This window comes from Orycteropus afer, unplaced genomic scaffold (assembly GCF_000298275.1).
Source record: "Orycteropus afer afer isolate SDZICR_OR568_19922 unplaced genomic scaffold, OryAfe1.0 scaffold00088, whole genome shotgun sequence".
NCBI classification, from domain to species: Eukaryota; Metazoa; Chordata; class Mammalia; order Tubulidentata; family Orycteropodidae; genus Orycteropus; species Orycteropus afer.
In genome coordinates, this window is record NW_006921675.1 from 814,203 (window position 1) to 835,523 (window position 21,321).

The following is a 21,321-nucleotide window of genomic DNA, read 5'->3' on the forward strand; positions in this document are numbered from 1 at the left end:
TGCAGCCATTCCCTTGTCTTCGATCCCGCAAGCCCCCTTTCAATCGACCGCCTACACCCACTGAGACGCTGCGAAGCACGTTATATAAAATTTCAGGAGGTCCACCATCGTTCAAGGAACGGTTCAAAGAAAAAGGTTTCTTTTTGTATGCACCTGGACACGCTAATGCCCCTCCCCTCATCTTGGATAGTCCAGGCGAAAGAAAGAGGCCGGTTCTGGCCCTCTGGTCTCAGAGCTCAGAATAAAACCCCGCCGCCGCTTGATACTTCAGCAGCTAAGACTTCCCGCACCAAACTGCTTTAGCAACAAGCGAAGAGCACAAAAGCCGGTACAAGAGCCTGGTCCCCGAGCCATCGCCTGGTCCCCCTCACCCCGCTCTTCTTCTTCGCGCCACGCCCCAAACCTTTCCCTACCCAATTGGAGTTCCTCGATGTTCATTGGCCGCGTGCCCTGCCAATCTCATGGGCGTTGACGAATCCCGCCTGAAGAAAAGCAAAGATCGCGAAAAACCGCGCTTGCCTGGCTCCGGGGGCGCGAGCCTAACGTCCCCGAGTGGCAGGAGGTGCGCGAGGTGCTCATTTGCATAACGGCCGCCCCTAGCTTTCCTCGCGCCGGCCGCCCAACTTGAAATCTGTTGGGCCACAGGCCAGTCACTCCGACCCAGGCAAGCCTGTGGCGGGGCAGGAAGAGTTTGTGCGGGCGGTCCCGAGAGAGGATTGGCTCTGGGAGTTTCCAGAAGGCGGCAGGGAGGCGGCTATAAGAGCGAGGAGCCCAGCGGGGGTAGCGTGAATACGCTGGTCGCGTTCGCGGTGTCTGGTGTGCAGCGGCCGTTAGTTGACACTGCAGCTCTTCCTCGCCCTAGCTTTCTCCTGTAACTTCGCCTGCCTGCCTTTCAGTCAAGATGTCTGCCCGCGGCCCGGCTATTGGCATCGACCTGGGCACCACCTACTCGTGCGTGGGGGTCTTCCAACACGGCAAAGTCGAGATCATTGCCAACGACCAGGGCAACCGCACCACCCCTAGCTACGTGGCCTTCACTGACACTGAGCGCCTCATTGGCGACGCCGCCAAGAACCAGGTGGCCATGAACCCCACCAACACCATCTTCGACGCCAAAAGGCTGATCGGGCGCAAGTTCGAGGACGCCACTGTGCAGTCGGACATGAAACACTGGCCGTTCCGGGTGGTTAGTGAGGGAGGGAAGCCCAAAGTGCAGGTGGAGTACAAGGGCGAAATGAAGACCTTCTTCCCGGAGGAGATCTCCTCCATGGTCCTCACAAAGATGAAGGAAATCGCTGAAGCCTACTTGGGGGGCAAGGTGCAGAGTGCAGTCATTACCGTGCCGGCCTATTTCAATGACTCGCAGCGCCAGGCCACCAAGGACGCTGGCACCATCACGGGCCTCAATGTGCTGCGCATCATCAACGAGCCCACGGCGGCGGCCATCGCCTACGGCCTGGACAAGAAGGGCTGCGCGGGCGGGGAGAAGAACGTGCTCATCTTTGACCTGGGCGGCGGCACCTTCGACGTGTCCATCCTGACCATTGAGGACGGCATCTTCGAGGTGAAGTCCACGGCCGGCGACACCCATCTGGGCGGCGAGGACTTCGACAACCGCATGGTGAGCCACCTGGCGGAGGAGTTCAAGCGCAAGCACAAGAAGGACATTGGGCCCAACAAGCGGGCCGTGCGGCGGCTGCGCACCGCTTGCGAGCGCGCCAAGCGCACCCTGAGCTCGTCGACGCAGGCCAGCATCGAGATTGACTCGCTCTACGAGGGCGTGGACTTCTACACATCCATCACCCGCGCTCGCTTCGAGGAGCTCAACGCCGACCTCTTCCGCGGGACCCTGGAGCCGGTGGAGAAGGCGCTGCGCGACGCCAAGCTGGACAAGGGCCAGATACAAGAGATCGTGCTGGTGGGCGGCTCTACCCGCATCCCCAAGATCCAGAAGCTGTTGCAAGATTTCTTCAACGGCAAGGAGCTGAACAAGAGCATCAACCCCGACGAGGCGGTGGCTTACGGCGCCGCGGTGCAGGCGGCCATCCTCATCGGGGACAAGTCGGAGAACGTGCAAGACCTGCTGCTGCTCGACGTGACCCCGTTGTCGCTGGGCATCGAGACGGCCGGCGGCGTCATGACTCCACTCATCAAGAGGAACACCACCATCCCCACCAAGCAGACGCAGACCTTCACGACCTACTCGGACAACCAGAGCAGCGTGCTGGTGCAGGTGTACGAGGGCGAACGGGCCATGACCAAGGACAATAACCTGTTGGGCAAGTTCGACCTGACCGGGATTCCACCCGCGCCCCGCGGGGTCCCCCAGATCGAGGTCACCTTCGACATCGACGCCAATGGCATCCTCAACGTCACCGCCGCCGACAAGAGCACCGGTAAGGAAAACAAAATCACCATCACCAACGACAAGGGTCGTCTGAGCAAGGATGACATTGACCGGATGGTGCAGGAGGCGGAGAGGTACAAGTCGGAAGATGAGGCCAATCGCGACCGGGTTGCTGCCAAAAACGCGGTGGAGTCCTACACCTACAATATCAAGCAGACGGTGGAAGACGAAAAACTGAGGGGCAAGATGAGCGAGCAGGACAAAAACAAGATCCTCGACAAGTGTCAAGAGGTGATCAGCTGGCTCGACCGAAACCAGATGGCAGAGAAAGATGAGTATGAACACAAGCAGAAAGAGCTCGAGAGAGTGTGCAACCCCGTCATCAGCAAACTCTACCAAGGCGGCCCTGGCGGCGGCGGGTCCGGAGCCTCCGGGGGACCGACCATCGAGGAAGTGGACTAAACTCACACTCGAGTCCGCGTAAACCTCTTTTCTTTACTCTCTTTTTTTCTTTTGTTTTTGTTTCTTCTTTGAAATGTCATTGTGCCAAGTAGGAGATCTATTGTTGGAAGTCTTTAGCCCAGTGTATGCATATAAAAGGAAAGGTGCAACAACTTAGTTTAATTATAAAAGGTTAGTTCTAAAGTTGGATTTTTAAAATCACTCTTTGAGGTTTCTCTTTAATGCATTTTGTGTGTTTGCTGACTTGAGCATTTTTGGTTAGCTTAGTGTGTGCATGGAGATTTGTTTGAGATGAGAAACTTGATGCTTGCACACCTGTCCTATGGAAGATTAGGGCCATAAAAAGTATAGAAGCTTGAATTGTTTTATTTTTCCGTAGTACGTTAAGTGAACATTGCAGTAATGTTAAGGACAGGCATACTTTTTGCAAATAAATTGATAAATACAAACTTAAAGTAAAGCTGTAATCTCAAAATTATTGTCTTGGATTTCTTGGTTTTCCCTAACTTTACTGTTTTACCCATGTTGGTCTTTAAGATATTAGAATGATGTGAAATTTATCTAACCTAATCTTGTCTAATTCTCAGATGAGGTTCCTGCCTTCAATTACCAACAATTTAAGGGGAGAAGATCTGGGTAAACTTTTTTCTCCCCCTTTAATAAAGAAACCTGTACAGAAACTGAAGTGTCCCTGTGTGCCCAAGCTCCTAAAGCTTGCAGTAAGTGTGGAGATGAGAAGCCACCTGAATATTCCAGCAAGATACAAGCTGAGGTTAAGTATAGACTAATTCTTTCTCTAAACTAACCAAAGCTGAGCCATGAATTGTCTTCTAATAATAGCCAAAGGTAGGATGGAAACAAATTGCTTTCTGTGACATAGATGTGCCTGAGACAAGAGCCAGTAGGCAAGCTTTAAAGTAACTCAGTATTGAGTCCAAATTTACTTAAATTTGTTTTGACTTTTCCTATTATTGTGGAACAGCTCAACTTATGAACATGGCAAATACCATGCTAGGACACATTTTTCTCCAAGCAGTTATATAATTCCATGGGAGAAAGGGAGGTAATATTTAGATTTTTTTTTCTGATTTTTGAGGATCATAAAGTGATCACAACCTCTGCCTTAACTAGAATAGATTTCTTTTAAAAAAGACAAACCACAAGATAGTGTTTTATTAATATACGGTCTGTACATTTACCTACATACCTGGTTTGAGACTGTTGTGAATGGAAATATTGCAACTGTTTGGAGATGCACTAACCTAGGCTTAAGCTTTAAAATTCTCATCCTTGGGAAAGTGGGCTCATGTTTATTTTTATTTTTTCATGAAGTGACACTTACTTAGTTCTGATTTATTCTCTTTAATGGGAACTTCTGAGAAATTCAATAAAGCTGATTTTAAAATGCATAGTTAACCTTATGTTTTTAACACACATAGACATTTTGATATCTGTTTCCAAGTGATGTAAATTGGCATCACGTTGTTCATAAGATAGTAATGAATTATAGAAACAACATTTCTAATTAGTAGTGGGCCATTTTGTGTGAGATCAATTTTTAGAATAATACTAACAATTATGATTTAAAATTTAGAGAACAAATTAGCCTAAGAATATTGGGCTTTGGTAATGATTTTCTCACACAAGAGTTAACTTTTAATGTATATAAAAGATTTTTTTTTTTTTCTTTAGCAAGCCTCATTGGGGTGGGGGGTGAAGAAGCAATTGTGAAATTATTTAGAAATAAACTTTAAAGTTTTTAAAGGTAATTTATCTTTAGACTTTGAAGAGCTGAAGATGACTTGAGCTTTCCAGTGCTGGTGTTGTCATGTTGGTGGAAAGTTTTCAATGAGAAGGTATTAAAGCTATTTCATTTGACTACAGATACCAAAACCAAACCATACTCACTGCTGTCGAGTTGGATCCGACTCATAGCGACCCCTCCTTGGGTTTCTGAGGTGATGTCACTATAGAAGTAGATTGCCCACTCTTCCTTCCTGAGGAGTGCCTGGTGGGTTTGAACCACCAGCCTTCTGGTTAGCAGTCAAATGCCTTAGGCACTATGTTACCAGAGCTCCTTGACTACAGATAGTATCACATAAATATTTGACAAATTACCTTAGTATTTCAGATTCGGGTGTATGCTAGCCTTAGAGTGACTTTTAACATAAATGGGAGTTTTACCAAGATAATATCCATTGTATCAATCCTTTTTTAAGCTTTTATTTGTCGAAAACGTATATTCTTTGCTGTAACTTCAACATACAGTGGCATCCAAAGTGCAGTTTAGTGTAAGTTAGACCTAGATCTTAGAAGATAATAGTTTCTAAAGCATCAGAAAAATGGCTGATGTTACTCTCCTTGATCCTATGGCCTAGCCTGTGATGACTTGCTAGAACAGTATGCACAATCTACATAAAACAAAAAAACCAAACCCACTGCCATCTAGTCATTTCTGACTTATAGTGACCCTCTAGGGTTTTCAAGATTTCCATAGGGTTTCTAAGGCTGTAAATCTTTACAGAAGCAGATGCCTCATCATTCTTCTGTGGAGTGGCTGATAGCTTCAAACCACCAACCTTTTTGATTAGCAGCCAAATGCCTTAAACTGTACCACCAAAGCTCCTTTTCAATCTGCATAGATATTTCATTTTCTGTTATTTTGAAAAGTAATCACTTGGGGAGAAAGAAGGCAATATTTAGATAATTAGCTTTTGGCTTTCTTGAGGAGTGTTTTTTAAATTGTCTTCTCAAATTTACCTAGATGTGAATATTGCTAAGATAAAGCTGTCAAAGTGGCCATTCAGTGTCTCTAGGAGTCAGTTGAAACTGGTAACCCGGTAACTCTTGGGAACTGCATAGCAGATGTTAGATTAACCATGGTCAAATGACAATGGAAAAAGCACCTGATATAGGACTGGGCTAAATTACATTTTAAGGAATAATTAGCATCTCCAAAACTTGGAAGTTAGTAAATTAGGCTAGAGACTAGTAATCATAAATAAAGCAAATGCAGCCCATAGAGAATGCTAAGGAATTGAAAATGTACACCTTATCTGAATGTCTGATTAACATAATTCTTATTGTAAGGCAGTAAGTCTAGACACCTGTCAAAATAAGACATAACAGGCTCTTTACAATATTTGAACTGTCAGAAATTTCAAAACAAGCCCACTTTAAGCATTTTATACTATTGATACAATGATAGTATTGATAAAATGGAAAGCATTAAAACTTGCCTTGTACATTGTTGTTGTTTGCCGTCGGCCCCGACTCATAGTGACCCCTCGTTGGGTTTCCGAGGCAGTATCACTACAGAGGTAGGATTGCCCAACCTTCCTTCTGAGGAGTGGCTGGTGGGTTTGAACCGCCAGGCTTCTGGTGAGCAGTCAAGTGCCTTAGGCACTATGCTACCAGAGCCTTGTACATTAGGAATACTAATACTATTTACATCTTTAGACTTAACATATGTAATAGAGTATCATCTAGTCAATGTGTCAAGGACACCTAGTGAGAATTTAAATATTTACATGTGTATAATCTTTAACAGGCCCTCTGGATAAAATCAAAAGATGTTTTTTTGAATCTCAAATACTGGTTCTATGAGAAGGCATTAAAAATTGTGTTGTAAAGTATGCTTCCCTTAATAAATAACACTGGAATTAAATTGAAGATTTGAAAATTCTTAAATCCAAATATCACAGGATAATTGGTAAGAGAATATATATGTTTAGGTGAAGAAGCAACAGGAATATTCAATGCTTCCATTTATTTAATGTGTAAACACCTTAGGTGTGAGTAAACTGTTTTGAAGAACTAAAATTAGTACAGAATTTCATTCTTTGAAGAAAAATTTTGAGTCTTTAGAGAAAGCCCAGTGTTTTTTCTTGATATATCTCTGGGAATGGAAATATTTTAGGGTGTATGCAGTTTAATAGGGGAACATGAAAAGTTGAAACATCTTTCCCTTAGAAATCAAGAGCCGTGAGCCCTTTCCGTCACCTTGTCGGTGCAGATTAGATTGTTAAGTTTGTGAATTGAAAGTTTTGTGAAATAAGCAACCAAAAATGGAGTTGCTAATTCAAAATCTGAATTACTGTTTTCTTGCAGGTACGGTTAGGTTTTTTTAGTTAGGATTATAACGTAAATCTATGCAGTATGACTTTTTCATAGTGGAAACATGCATTGTATTCAGTTAAGTTATTGGGCTTAAAACCTGAGACTTGCAATTTAGTTCTATTTTTAGCTAATGAATATGCCCTCGAATGGAGTCTTAGGGTGGTGCAAACAAGTAAGTGCTCAACTATTAGTTGAAAGGTTGGTGGTTCAAACCCATGCAGAGGTGCCTCGAAGACAGGCCTGGCAATCTGCTTGTGAAAGGTCACAGCCTTGAAAACCCTGTGGAGCAGTTGTACTCTGCAGACATGGGGTTCCTATCAGTTGGAATTAATTAGCAACCAAAACAACGTAAGACCTCGAGGAGTTGGTCTTAATTAGGCAAATAAATCTTTCTGTAATGGAATACTTAGAATTACAGATATTTAGAAGGTAACTTTATCTCTCTAAGGAGCTCTTGGGGCACTGAGGTTAAGCCTTGGGCTGCTAACCAAAAGGTTGGTAGTTCGAACCTGCCAGAAGAAAGATGAAGCTATCTGCTTCCATAAAGATTTATAGCCTTGGAAATCCTATGGGGGTCACTATTAGTAGGAATCAGTTATCTCCCTACATTATAACATGAATTGTTTTTCTTTGTTTTGAAAAGAAGAAAAATTCTGTTTCCGGTTTAAGATGTGAGTTTTTAATACCATTTTTAAGAAGACCTAACTGAAAAGTCTAATCTAAGCAATCAGTTGGTCACTTTAAAAAATAAATAATGATTTAGAGCTGTAAGAGCCATCTTTTCTTTACACTATAATCAGAACTTTTTTTAGGGTATGGTGACAACAGAAGCATTAAAAAGTCCCTTTGAGTTAATGGGATTTCCTTTAAATATTATGTCCCTTTATGACATGGGAAATAACTACATAGGAAATAGTCTGCTACATGGGAGCTCTGGGAGCTCTGGTGGCACAGTGCCTAAGGCACTTGACTGCTAACCAGAAGGCTGGAGGTTCAAACCCACCAGCCACTCAGAGGGAAGGTTGGGCAATCTACTTCCGTGGTGATACTGCCTCAGAAACCCAAGGAGGGGTCTCTATGAGTCGGATCCGACTTGTTGGCAGTGAGTTTGGTTTTTTTGGTTCTACTACATGTGAAATAACTTGTCATGTAACTTACACAAGTCATTGTTTTGGGTTCTTAATAGCTTGTTTTTACCTTAGTGTTACATATTAGACAACCAGAAGTTAGACTGTGGTGAGTTATGTTAGATCTTAGGTTTTCTGTTACCACTTCTCCACTCATTGGGATAATCTGTAGGAGGTTGACTGACCCAGTGTATTTAATGAGATCTTCCTGATAATGATTGTAAGGTGACTGGATTCCATCTTCATTGCTTGGTCTTCTCTGTCCTTTCTGGAGCTGATGGCATATTTTATTTCTCCCAGCGTACCCACTTCTCCAAGTTATATTCACTGGTGAAAAGCTCTTGGTGGCTGGGATATTCTCACTCCTTTTCAAGTGATCTTGTAGTAAGCAGGCCTTGAGGCCCCACCCTCAACTTAGCACTGCTGGTGTGTAGGTGGGTTTCATTGTATCTGACCCAACCTGAAGAGCTACCAAAATTGACCCACGTGGAACATGAATTCAGGTGATGACAATTTTATACTACTGTAACCAGTGATTGTGTGTTAGTGTTTGTGTGGTTCAGTTAACACACAGCTATAATGAAAGGTTGAAGATCTGAATCCACCCAGATAACACCTTTCCTTTCTATTTCCAAAAAAATCAGCCCTTGAAAACCCTGTGGAAAGCTGTTCCACTCTGACACATGGGATCAACATGAGTCATGATTGTCAGCTGGTTTGAGTAATGGGTGATGGTATGTTACCAAGGAGTGAGACTGAGAGGGTGGTGCTGGTGGTGGAGATAGACAGTGGGATGGCTATTGCCATATTTTTAAAGTTTATTAAGGGGAATATACCAGCATGTACTCAGCTTAATGCCAGTTAAGCTGTAGGGATACAAAAGCAGAATGTTACTAAGCATTCCCAGTCATGTTGCATCATTGAATATTGCCTACATTGGAATTGGAAGGAAAAAAATACCAACCAGAATCTGCATTATCATGATTCAGTAGTAAGCAGGAGCTACAAGACACATAATTTGAAAACTGGAAATGTGTAAATGTAAAAATATCAATGGGTTACCCTTGGACACAGCAAGATTCTTTGGGCAACCCTAACATTAAGGCCAGTGCTTTACACACGTTAACCCCTGATAAGGATGTTGCCAGATGAGGAAGCAGGATCAAAAGTCAATATGTCTTCGGTTCCACAACTACTTAATTAGCAGAAACAAGTTTTGAAAATTTAACGTTCTCTTCCACTAGACAACGCTGTCTCCTGTCCTCCATCCTACTTGCCCGTCAACCCAGGTCCAACCTAGATTTAAACTTAACAGTGCTAATAAAGTTTGGAACAGATGGATCGTCCCTACAGAACTGAATCTAGTTATTCCAATTGAAACATAGTTAAGTGGTTTAATTTCACAGTTAGTGAACGTAAGTAAACTAAAGAATTAAGCCTTGGACAGCTTTACTATGGATAAGCCAATTTGCCACCTGTGGGCAAAGGTGGTAAGGAGGTGGATAGAGCAATAGGTGGTGCTCCACGGAGTGCAGGAGAACGTGGTGCGGCCGACGCCCCTCACGGTTGGTGACGGCGGCAGGGTTCCCTCCCGCCTCTCCTGGTGCTTCGGGAGGCGTTCCCAGGCGTCTGCGGGCGGTTGCCTCGCAATGCGATGAGGTGTTCAGGAGCACGCCATGTTTCGGCTCCCAGAGTTTTACTCGCGGAGGAAGAGGTGGGATGGTCCAACCGTTTACTCGCCGGATGTAAGTGCAGCGGCGGCGGCCTCAAACTGGCGGCGGGTGGGAGGCGCGGCGGGAGGCGCGGCGGGAGCCAGTGCTGGCTCCATCGTGGGACCGAGACGCCCTCGTTTGCCTCTACTGTGCCTCTAGTCCTCGCGCCGGTCTGATCGCCGCCTTAGTCCCTAAGGGGAGCGATGCCCCAACCGATTTGGGCGGTTTGCCTACAGGAACAAAACTGGAGAGGCGTACTCGGCACACAGAATTGAATTCTGGCTCACTACGTAAATACCTATATATTTACGAAAGAGCCCTCTTCCCACCTGTGATTGGTTCACTGCAAAATATCCCTACTGCCGAGGAAGCTGCCTAGCTCTGGGAGGGATGCAGAGCAACGAAAGCCTGGTAAATCGGTCTCTATCACTAAGTGAAATGAGTCAATTTGTTCCTTGCCTACTCCACCAGAAGGACGGGGTCATTGTTAGAGGGAACTTCTATTTAAAAACAAAAGCAAAACCAAACGTTTATGGCCAGTAGATAACGAGTCATAACCACCTCTATAGAAGGGCCCCATCGGGGTTTTCAAGGCTGTAAATCTGGTGGTTTTGAACCGCTGACCTTCCTTTTATCCTGCAGGCGCTTAACCACTGCACCACAAGGGCTCCTTCTCCGTCCTCTTTGGAAAACGTAACTCAGTGAATAGGTTAAAGCTGCTCTGTTGTTATGTGCCATCGAGTCGGACCTGACTCATAGCGACCCCTCCTTGGGTTTCTGAGGCAGTATCACTACGGAAGTAGAGTGCCCAACCTTCCTTTCGAGGAGCGGCTGGTGGATTTGAACCGCCAGCCTTCTGGTTAGCAGTCAAGTGCCTTAGGCACTATGCTACCAGAGCTCCCAAAGCTGCTCTAGGTATCAGTTTATTGTTTGACAAGCCCTAAGTCATCTATACATTGCTATGACCACCCTTGAGCCATGTGCAGAATCACTGTAAACAAGGTAAGCACCGGTTTACTTGTGCCTAAGAACAACAAGTGAAGTTTCTTTTCTTCCTACTGAAACTGCATTTAAAAATAACCGAAAAGAATAAAATCTTGGTTTCAAGTCTAAAAGAAAAACTTAAATTTCTACATCTTTATTGAATAGAGTTAAAGAATGACTACTAGGAATTATTGTTAAAGGTTCATTGTGACCTGTGGATTGTAAACTGAACTTTTAATTTTTTTTTGCTACAATCATTTCATTTTACAGCATTCGGGATTACAATTAGGGATGTGGTACTGGAAAGATGATACCAGAAGTCTTGAATTCAGAAGGTAAATTTTAACAAAACTTTATTATAGTTTTTTTTTTAATATTATAGTTTTGTTTTTATAAAAAATATATGTGCTTGAGGTTAAAAAAAAAAAAATTCAAGAAGTACAGAAGACTACAAAGAATAAAGTCAGTATCCACTGTGAATATTTACTCCCACCCAGAAAACCTCTCCACAAAAATAGAAGAGAAAGAAAAATTTTATTATTGAACCAGTAAACCAGAATACAGGAGCTCTGGTGGTGTAGAGCCTAAGGCATTTGACTGCTAACCAGAAGGCTGGCAGTTCAAATCCACCAGCCACTACTTGCAAGGAAGATTGAGAGATCTACTTTTGTAGTGATACCACCTTGGAAACCCAAGGAGGGGTTGCTATGAGTCGGATCCGACTGGACAGCAGTGAGTTTTTTTTAATCAACCAATCATACATTCATGTTTTCAAGATAAAATTGCTAATTTTCTAGCATGTTTAGCAGGATACCTGAAGTTATGCTCATCTTCTTCCAGAAAACTGGAAGGTAGGGAAGTGATCAGTGTTAGATTACCCAGTAAACAAGGTAAGCACAGGCTTCCTTGTGCTTATTTACTAATCTATAGTGAACAATTTCACATTTTTTCACCACATCAAGGATTCTGCTTCTAAGTATGGCTAGCGTCCGTCTCTTCCAATTTACACTGTTGTTATTATGTGCCCTCGAGTCAGACCTGACTCATAGCGACCCTTCCTTGGGTTTCTGAGGCAGTATCACTATGGAAGTAGATTGCCCCATCTTCCTTCCGAGGAGTGGCTGGTGGGTTTAAACCAACAGCCTTCTGGTTAGTAGTCAAGTGCTTTAAGCACTACACTACCAGAGCTCAAAATCAAAGCCTCCTTTCAGATTTACAATCACCAAGAAGCAAGGTAAGCACGGGTTTACTTGTGCTTACTTACTAATTGGTAGTGAACAGTTTCACATGTTTTTCACCACATCATGAAAAACATGTGACACTTCAGTACAGATTAGTAAACCCATGTTTAACTTACTTATTGGGTCATCTGCCCCACAGTGTGATCTTCCTTGAGAATTCTATTTCAAAAGAATAGCTCCCAGGTCTTTAGAACATCTTAGATTCACATACTTTTCAGAGACTGAGAAAGAATTAGCAGCTATTACAAATTTTCTGAAGTCAACATTGAAAGTAAAAGGTAAAAGGTGGGATGGGGTGTGGTTGACAGTGGATTTGATTGGTCCAATGTACCAGGCACTGTTCATCAGTTCACCAATCCTTAAAAATAGCTACATATTAATGCAGTTTTAGAGAGAAGACACAGATTTGGAAGGATTAAGCAATTTGAGGAAAACTAAGTGACTTGGCCAGACCTCATAGATGAAAAAACAAACTAACTATTCTGACTCATAGTGACCCCTTTGGGTTTCCCAGGTGGTAAATCTTTATGAGGGTAGATTGCCCCATTTTCCTTCCACTGAGTGGCTGGTGGATTTGAACCACCAGCCTTCTGGTTAGTAGTCAAATGCCTTAGGCACTATGCCACCAGAGCTCCTTACCTCATAGCTGTCATTGCCATTGAATTGGATCCAACTCATAGTGACCCCTCTTTGGGTTTCTGAGGCAGTATCACAATGGAAGTAGATTGCCCAGTTTTCCTTCTGAGGTAGGAGGTGGCTAATCCAAGTGTGTTTGATGCAGAATCCATGTTCTTAAATACTGTGTAAAATTGTCTCCTGGAGCTGTACAAATATAGTCTTATATTAAAGAGACCTGTGGTAGTTCGGTTTGTGTGTCAAATTGGCTGGGCCTGGTTGAGTGGCTGGGCAGCTGGTGGTAGTTAATTCCCATGAGGAGACTGGCAATCAACTCCATGGTGGGATCTACCACAAGCAGCTGGGTAGCTGCCTTTGGGTATGTGCTCTGCTTCCTGTATATAAGGAGAAGCCTTTGGGAATGGTCTCTAGCCTATGGCACGCTTGGACCCTGCATGTAGCCGTGTCATTGCTCAGCAGCCTGCTATGCTCTGCCGACCTTGGGACTTAAACTGGACTTAAGTCAATGGCCTGCCCTGTGGTAACATCAGGACTTTGCCTTTTTCCTTGTCAACCTTGGGGCTTCTCAGCCTCAGCAGCCAGTGGCTGTCTGAGTGAAGAAATGCCTCTAGCTCCAGTGGGCCGGGAGCAGGAGGCAGAGCTGGGCCCCAAGGTTGAGGGGCTTTCACCCAGCCCCTACAGACTGGCACTTTGAACTTGGACTTAAAGCCTCCAAATTGTAAGAATAAACTCCTGTTTGTTAAGGCCATCCGAATTGTGTATATTCTTGTCAGAGTGGCACTAGGTAACTGGAAAAGGACCATATTATACCCACTGCAATAAAAGATAAATTTTACGTGGTGAAATTTCTACACCTTGTGATCAAGTCGATTCCAACTCATAGTGACCTTGTAGAACAGAGTAGAACTGTCCCATAGGATTTCCAAGGCTGTAAATCTTTATGGGAACAGACTGCCACAATCATTTCTTGCGAAGTGGTTGGTGCACTACCAGGGTTCTAGTAAAATTGCTAGATTAGAAAAAACTCATTTTAATGTCCATTGAGAAAATGTTGAATCTGTTAATAGTACATAGCTGTTCACAATAGCCAAAAACTAGAAACAAGGAGATGAATGGGTAAACAAATACCCATCAATAGATAAATGGGTAAACAAAATGCAATATATACATGCAATGGATATTATTCAGCCATAAAGAGAAATGAAGTTCTAATGCTACACTAAGGATGAACCTTGAAAACATTATGCTAAGTGAAATAAATCAGTCACAAAAAGGACAAATATTCTATGATTGCAGTTATACAAAATAGTTAATGATAGACAAGTGCAGAGACATAAAAAGTTTATTGGTGGTTACTGGTGCTGGGGAGAAGGGGAAATAAGGAGTTGTTAGGGAGTGCTGAGTTTTTATTTGGGGTGATGAAAACCTGTGGAGGTAGATAAGGGTGATGGTTGCACAGCATGGTGAATGTAATTAATGTCATTGAATCATCTACTTAAAAATGCTTGACATTGCAGTTTCTTTGTTATTTATGTTTTACCAAAATAGTTAAAATGTATATATATATATGTTGTTGTTGTTGTTATGGGCCGTTGAGTCGAACCCAACTCATAGCGACCCCTCCTTGGGTTTCCGAGGCAGTATCACTACGAAAATAGATTGCCCCATCTTCCTTCCGAGGAGTGGCTGGTGGATTTGAACCGCCAGCCTTCTGGTTAGCAGTCAAGTGCCTTAGGCACTATGCTACCAGAGCTCCCGAACAAAACTGTTGTCAGGGGTTGCTGGGTGGACAAATGGTTAAGCACTCAACTACCAGCCAAAAGGTCAGCAGCTCTGACCCATCCAGAGGAACTGCAGTTGACTCAGTGGCAACAACAGTGACAGTCTGTTGGTGCACCTGTGTTGGTGCACCTGTTATGTGCCAAACATGTAAATACTTTTCTAATCCTTACAACAGCCATAGACAGTCAGCATTAATATTCCCATTTTATAGATGAATAACCAAGGATCAGAGAGATTAAAGATCCTAGATAGAGTGGAAGAATAATGTGGAACAACTGATAGAGCCTGGTGAGACCCCTGAGACTGTGGGCCCTAGTTGCCCTTCAGGTCTGGAATTGAACTTACTCCTGTGGCTACCAGCCAAACAGCAGGCATATAGGGTGAACATATCCATCAGGCAGATACACTCCTTAAAGCAATCAATCCTGGGAGAACAGAAGGCAGTGTTTCCACAGGGAGATAGCTTGAGGAGCAGGAATACACAGGAAAGGACACAGGGAAGAGGTAACTACAGGGAGGAAGTGGGAAGAGATCTGTTACACTGTAGGGAATTGTAGTCAATGTTATGAAATAAAATGTGTATGGACTGCAGTATGGAAAGTGAATTTGCTCTGTGAACTTTCACCCAAATCACAATTTAAAAAAAATAAAAGGATCAGGGTGGTTAAGCAGCTGAGCCAGTCACAGGGCCAATAAGTAGTGGGACTGACATTTTGAACCAAAATGATCCCAAAGCCCTTTCTATTATACACAGTCTCCGCCTACTAGAAGATGTTGTTGTGTGTCATTGAGTCGATCTTGACTCAGTGCACAAAGTAGAACTGCCCAATAGCTAGGCTGCAGTCTTTACAGGAGCAGTTCACCAAGTCTTTTCTCCTGTGGAGCTGCTGGGTGGGTTCAGATCACTTAACTTTTGGTTAGCAGCCGAGTGCTTAACCACTGCACCATCAAGTTTCCTTCCCTACTAGACGGTAAGCCTCATGATAGGAACTGTCTGATTCATCTTCATGTCTGGATCTTCTCAAAATAGGCTGCAGTGTTACTAAATTCACAAGTTCGTAGTGAGAGACTATTTGGAGCAGCACACAGACCAGACACTTGTAATGGCATGATCAACAGACATTTTATTACTTAAAGAATTAACAGGACAGTAGTGAGAACAGCACACATCATCATCAGCCTAGGTCCCCTGAAGTTAAACTCCTGTCCATGAGTGAAGTTAGATGCTAGTCAAGCATACCCAGTTCACTTCTTGGGAGGAGAATGCCTAAATTCCTCTTGCCCGGGATTAAATGTGAATTGGACAGCCATGTCTACATGCCTGTGAGCATGTACAGAAAGCAGGTAGGGGAAAGGGTGATGAAAGGAAGCAATCAAAGGGAAAGGGTGATGAAATGGAAAGCCCCTGTAGGCAGTGGGTATCATCGTGTGCTGCTGTTCAGGTTTTTCTAGATGTGGCTCCAGAGAACAGTCCTTCCTCCTAAGGTAGAGTTCTGGGATTCTTCAGAGGGCAGCCACTTCCCCCTGAAACACATACTTTATGTCCATTAGCAGCCATCATATCCAATAGCAGCTAGGGAGATAGTGACAGGGCGATTGTAATATAGTATACCTTAGCATCTGCAAAAAGGGCGTGGGGGCAGCATCTTCTGACCTTCTCTAACTTCACCAGAGGGAGACAGAATCACTATCAGCAGCACAAGGCTTATTCTTATGAGGCCAAATGTGACACTGCCCTCCAAACCTTTTTACCAATTCTGACACGAACTGTCCCTCCCACGGCATTCACTACTTCTCTACTGGGTTTGATAATTCTCGCAATGGCCATACGGACCTCACAGACAATACTCATGATTATAGAGGTTTATTAGGGAAGTAACAGGCTACAACTCAGGTTCAGGAATGCACTCAGGACACAGTTCTTCCATCAGGTCACTCTCCCCTCTGCTATGCCTTTGGGCACGCCTCCCTGGCCTTTAGCCACTGCCTGGCCTCTGCCCTGCTTCGGCAAGTGTTACAAAGCTCTTTCAGCTCTGCTGATAGGTACACCTAGGTGCACCCCACTCTGCCAGCAAGCCTCCTGCCCAAGGGCACTCAGCTTTCTCGCTCCGTGGGCCAGAAAGCCCACTGCTCTGTCTCGTGCCTCTTGGTTCCACTGCTGCTGTCTCTCAGTGCGGTGTTTCTCTGCTAAGGAGGTCGCGTGCAGGGATCTCGGGTCCAAGGACACGCCCTACTTCATCTCCAGCTCTTCTCTCTTAATGGCAGTGAGATCCCCCTTTCTGTTTCTAGGAATGCTCATTTTAAGCCTAGCAGAGTGACAAAACTAACCAGTTCCACATTAGAGTTCTATACACCTTATTAGCATGGTCCCAGCCCTACAAGGGTGCCATGTGCCTTATTTACATTATGCACAACCCCTTGGTAGGCCATAAACACCTTGCATTTGCATAGTTCCACTCAGCAATCTGGTGGGAGTCACAAAGACCATGGCTAGGAAAGCCATCCAAGTAATTCACTGCACCACATCATCCAGTGTAGGCATTCAAGCAGAACAAGACAAGAAGCAGGGGACCAATTAGAAGGTTAGTTGTAGGAGGTTTATCAGTAGTTACAAAAGAAGCAGAACTAAGTCAGTGTTGGTAGGAACAGAAGGGTTCAAGATTAAGAAATAAACAGGTGAAATTCACAGGATGTTTGGGTTGAATTGATAGGATGTATGTGGTACTTGGATGTGAAAGGAGAGGAAGGAGGGGTCTATGTTTGCTCTCTCTTCAGTGATTGGATAGCTGGGATTGCCCTTCAGTGTACAGAATAAAAGAGTCAAAACCAGTGAAGTGTTTGCAGTTGCTATGACGTGTTCACATGGATACATCTCTTAGGCTATTGAACAAGTGGGACTTGAGCTCAAGGAAGGTTTTCAGATGTTGTTGTTAGGTGCCATCAAGCCAGTTTCAACTCATAGTGACTCTGTGAACAACAGTATTAAACATTACCCTGTCTGGCGCCAGCTTCACAGTGATTGCTATTTTTGAGCCCATTGTTGCAGCCACTGTGTCAATCCATCTTGTTGAGGGTCTTCCTCTTTTTTGTTGAGCTTCTACTTTACCAAGTATGATGTCCTTCTTCAGGGACTGGTTCCCTCCTGATAACATGTCCGTAGTATGTGAGATGAAGTCTCGTCATCTTGGCTTCTAAGGAGCGTTCTGGCTGTACTTCTTCCAAGATGGATTTGTTTCTTCTTCTGGCAGTCCATGGTATATTCAATATTCTTTCCCAATACTATAAGTCAAAGGCCTTAATTCTTCTTTGGTCCTCCTTATTCATTCTCCAACTTTTGCATGCATATGAGTCAACTGAAAATACCATGGCGTGGGTCAGGTGAACCTTAGTTCTCAAAGTGACGTGTTTGCCTTTGAACACTTTAAAGAAGTCATTTGCAGCAGATTTACCCAATGCAATAACTCATTTGATTTCTTGACTGCTGCTTCCATGGGCGTTGATTGTGGAGCCAAGTAAAATTAAATCCTTGACAACTTCAATCTTTTCTCCATTTATCATGATGTTGCTTATTGGTCCAATTGTGGGGATTTTTGTTTTCTTTATGTTGAGGTGTAAGCTATACTGAAGGCTTTAGTCTTTGATCTTCATCAATAAATGCTTCAAGTCTTCTTCATTTTCAGCAAGTAAGCTTGTGTTGCCTGCATATTGCAAGTTTTTATTTGGTTTTCCTCCACTGCTGATGCTGTGTTCTTCTTCATATAGTCCAGCATCTTGGAGTATTTTCTCATAATACAGATTGAATAACTATGGTGAAAGAATACAATGCTGACAGATTTTGCAATACTAATCTACAAATAACCCACCTCACAGGTCGCTATTTCATATCTGAGCCTAGTAATAAATTCACTGATACCAGTTTCACACTTCCTTTCGTAATCATAAAATACTCATATTCATAATAAAGTTTCTTTTGGTTTGTTACCAAATTACTCTTAAAAAATGATTTGATCTATTTCCACTAATTTTAGAGAATATATTTGGGGTGGTGTGATTTAAAATGTAGGCTGTATGATGTAATATTGAGCAAAAACAAGCCAGATACAAAAAGGTACTGTATGATTCCATTTATGTGAAGTTTTTAAAGCAGGCAAAAAAGACCTTTGATAATAGAGGTCAGAATAGTGGCTACCTTTGAGGTGTTTTCAACTGTAGAGGAGGTACACTAGAATATTCTGGGGTGCTGGAGATGTCTTACATATTGATCTAAGTAGTAGTTACATAGGTGTATATGTATTAAAAAGTTTATCAAGCTATGCACATAAGATTTATACCTTATGTAGTGCCTAAGGCACTTGACTGCTAACCAGAAGGCTGGCGGTTCAAACCCACCAGCCACTCCTTGGAAGGAAGGTTGGGCAATCTACTTGTGCAGTGGTACCACCTTAGAAACCCAAGGGAGGGGTCACTATGAGTCAGGTCTGACTTGATGGCACATACAACAAAATATGTAAGTTATACCTCAATTTAAAAAGTGAAACAGACTGTGTGAGTACACAGATTGGGACAGTGAGGAGAGACTGGGAAAGGGATACCATGAAGAATAGGTGGGAATCCTTGGTTTGGAGGTTTAGGATCATGTTTCATACACATCTCAGTTAATTGGCCTAATAATGTGCTTAGTGCTTCTGTTCTGCCTCCTAGTTTGTTGTGTAGTGCCCGTGCTCTTAAAAGTTTGTAAACAGCCATCCAAGGCACAAAATTGGTCTCTATTCACCTGGAGGAATAGAGGAAGAAGGAGAGTCAGGAAAAGGAGGAGGGTATGGAATTGTGGCCATGTCCCACTGCCTCCTTTACCATGCGATCATAAGAACTGGATGGTGCCCTGCTGTCATTGCTGAACATTTTGATCACAGATTACATAGAAGAATCCTGATCAAAAGAGGGGAAAATGCAGAACAAAATTTCAAATTCTTGTGGACTCTAGACTTTCTGGAACCATGGAAGGTGGAAGAACACCTGAAACTGTTGCATCAAGATAATCTTTAAACCTTAAACCAATTAATATCCCCCCCAAAGTCATCTTAAAACCAAACAACTAGTAAAAAAAAGTCTGCCTTGAACATTATGCTCTTTTAAGAACTATCTATCTGGGATCTAACTCACAATGTGGTTGTTGTTGTTGTTATGTGCCGTCAAGTCAAACCCGACTCATAGCGACCCCTCCTTGGGTTTCCGAGGCAGTAGTAGGATTGCCCAACCTTCCTTCCGAGGAGTGGCTGGTGGGTTTGAACCGCCAGCCGTCTGGTTAGCAGGCAAGTGTCTTAGCCACTCTGCTACCAGAGCTGCCCTAACTCACAATAGCAACTCAAAAGATTAGATGGGAACCTTAGGGTCCAGTGAGTTTATGTTAATGAGAGTGGGACAACTCAGAAAAGGAGGGTGAGAATGATTATACAACTTGAAGATTGTAATTAGTGTTACTAAATTGTACATGTAGAAACTGTTGAATTGGTAGATATTTTGCTATATATATTCTCAGCAGCAACAAAAAATAAATAAAATTTAGGAAAAAAAAGTGGTGGGCATCCCTTTTGTGGTAGTGCTGCCTTGCGTTTAAGCAACTCAGTGTGGCAGGCCTCAGCATGTAAGTTAGGATTACCCTGGGAGTCCAGCTGATGGGAACAGGGCTGTTGTTACTGTTGTGAGTTGCCATCAAGTCAATTCCAGTGCACGGCAACCTGCTGGCGCAGAGTAGAACTACTTCATTGGGTTCTCAAGGCTGTGACCTTCCGGAAGCAGATGTCTAGGCCTCTCTTCCAAGGTACCTCTGGATGGATTTGAACCACCAACCTTTCAGCTAGCACTTGAGTGCTAAACTATTGGTGGCACCCAGGGTCTCCAGGGATAGTACTAAGGTAAAGGAAAGTGGACCTTTGTGTATTTCAGGCCCACATTAGTGTTTGGTGTCAGTGGAGAGAAAAGTACTGATACCCCATCACAAATTTAGGGTTTAAAGTCAGAGAGGGCTTGTGAGCTAGAACATGCCTTTTTTTTTTTTTTCTCCAGAGTCAAAGTTCCTAGAGATTTATCTTACCCAATTCATGATGAAGAGACAGGGCAGAATCAGAGGTGGTTTAGAGTAGCCAGTGGTAGGCCGGGAGGGAAGCCCCAGAGGCAGAAAGTCAGTTCAGTCCCTGCTGTCTACCTAGCTTTGTTTAGTTTTTACTCAACAAGCTGTAAGCATACATCAAGTATGATCTACCTAAGCAAATATCTATTGAGAGCTTTACCTGTGTGACCTGCAGCTAGGTGCTGGCGCACCAGAGCTAACCTGAGGCTCGCAGTGCAGCAGAGGCTCCGGAGCTAGCAATTACTAACAAGTGCAGCTTTCCTCATATCGATCTTATACATGTTGTTAGATTTGTGCCTAAGTATTTCACTTTTTAAGGAGCTCTGGTGGCACAATGATTGAGGCATTTGGCTGCTAATGAAAAGGTCAGTGGTTCGAACTTACCAGCACTGTCTGTCCTATAAGGTTACAATGAGTCGGAATTGACTTCATGGCAATGAGTTTGGTTTTGGGTTTTTAATTTCACTTTTTTGGTGCTAATGTAAATGATGTTGTGTTTTTAAATTCAGATTCCAATTATTCATTGCTGGTATATAGGAAAGCAATTGGCTATTGCATAGTAACCCTGTATTCTGCTACTTTGCTGTAATTGTGTATTAGTTCTAAGAGTTTTTGTCAAGTCTTTGGAATTTTCTGTGTAAACATCATGCCATCTGTAAAAAAGACCATTTTATACCTGCAGGCTTGGGACCATAGTCGCAGGGGACATCAAGCTCAATTGGCATAACATACTATACAAAACATTGTTCCACCTCCTACTTTGGCAAGTAGCGACTGGGAT

At 43.5% G+C, this 21,321-nt stretch overlaps 2 protein-coding genes across 2 annotated transcripts in view; both read left to right on the top strand.

Annotated features, from left to right (window-relative positions):
- Positions 1–901: 901 nt before the first annotated feature.
- Positions 902–2,809, top strand: HSPA2 (heat shock protein family A (Hsp70) member 2). The gene has a single exon (XM_007942287.2). The coding sequence runs from the start codon at positions 902–904 to the stop codon at positions 2,807–2,809; it is 1,908 nt and encodes a 635-aa protein (XP_007940478.1).
- Positions 2,810–9,731: 6,922 nt separating this feature from the next.
- Positions 9,732–21,321, top strand: part of PPP1R36 (protein phosphatase 1 regulatory subunit 36) — a 75,498-nt gene continuing 63,908 nt past the window's right edge. The window contains exons 1-3 of the mRNA XM_007942345.1: positions 9,732–9,800; positions 11,022–11,086; positions 11,549–11,602. Coding sequence (XP_007940536.1) covers positions 9,732–9,800; positions 11,022–11,086; positions 11,549–11,602 — 188 coding nt within the window. The remainder of the gene's footprint in view (positions 9,801–11,021; positions 11,087–11,548; positions 11,603–21,321) is intronic.

Bases quoted from the DNA above. Each gene is read 5' to 3' on its own strand.
- HSPA2 (XM_007942287.2), top strand. From the start codon at position 902: ATGTCTGCCCGCGGCCCGGCTATTGGCATCGACCTGGGCACCACCTAC.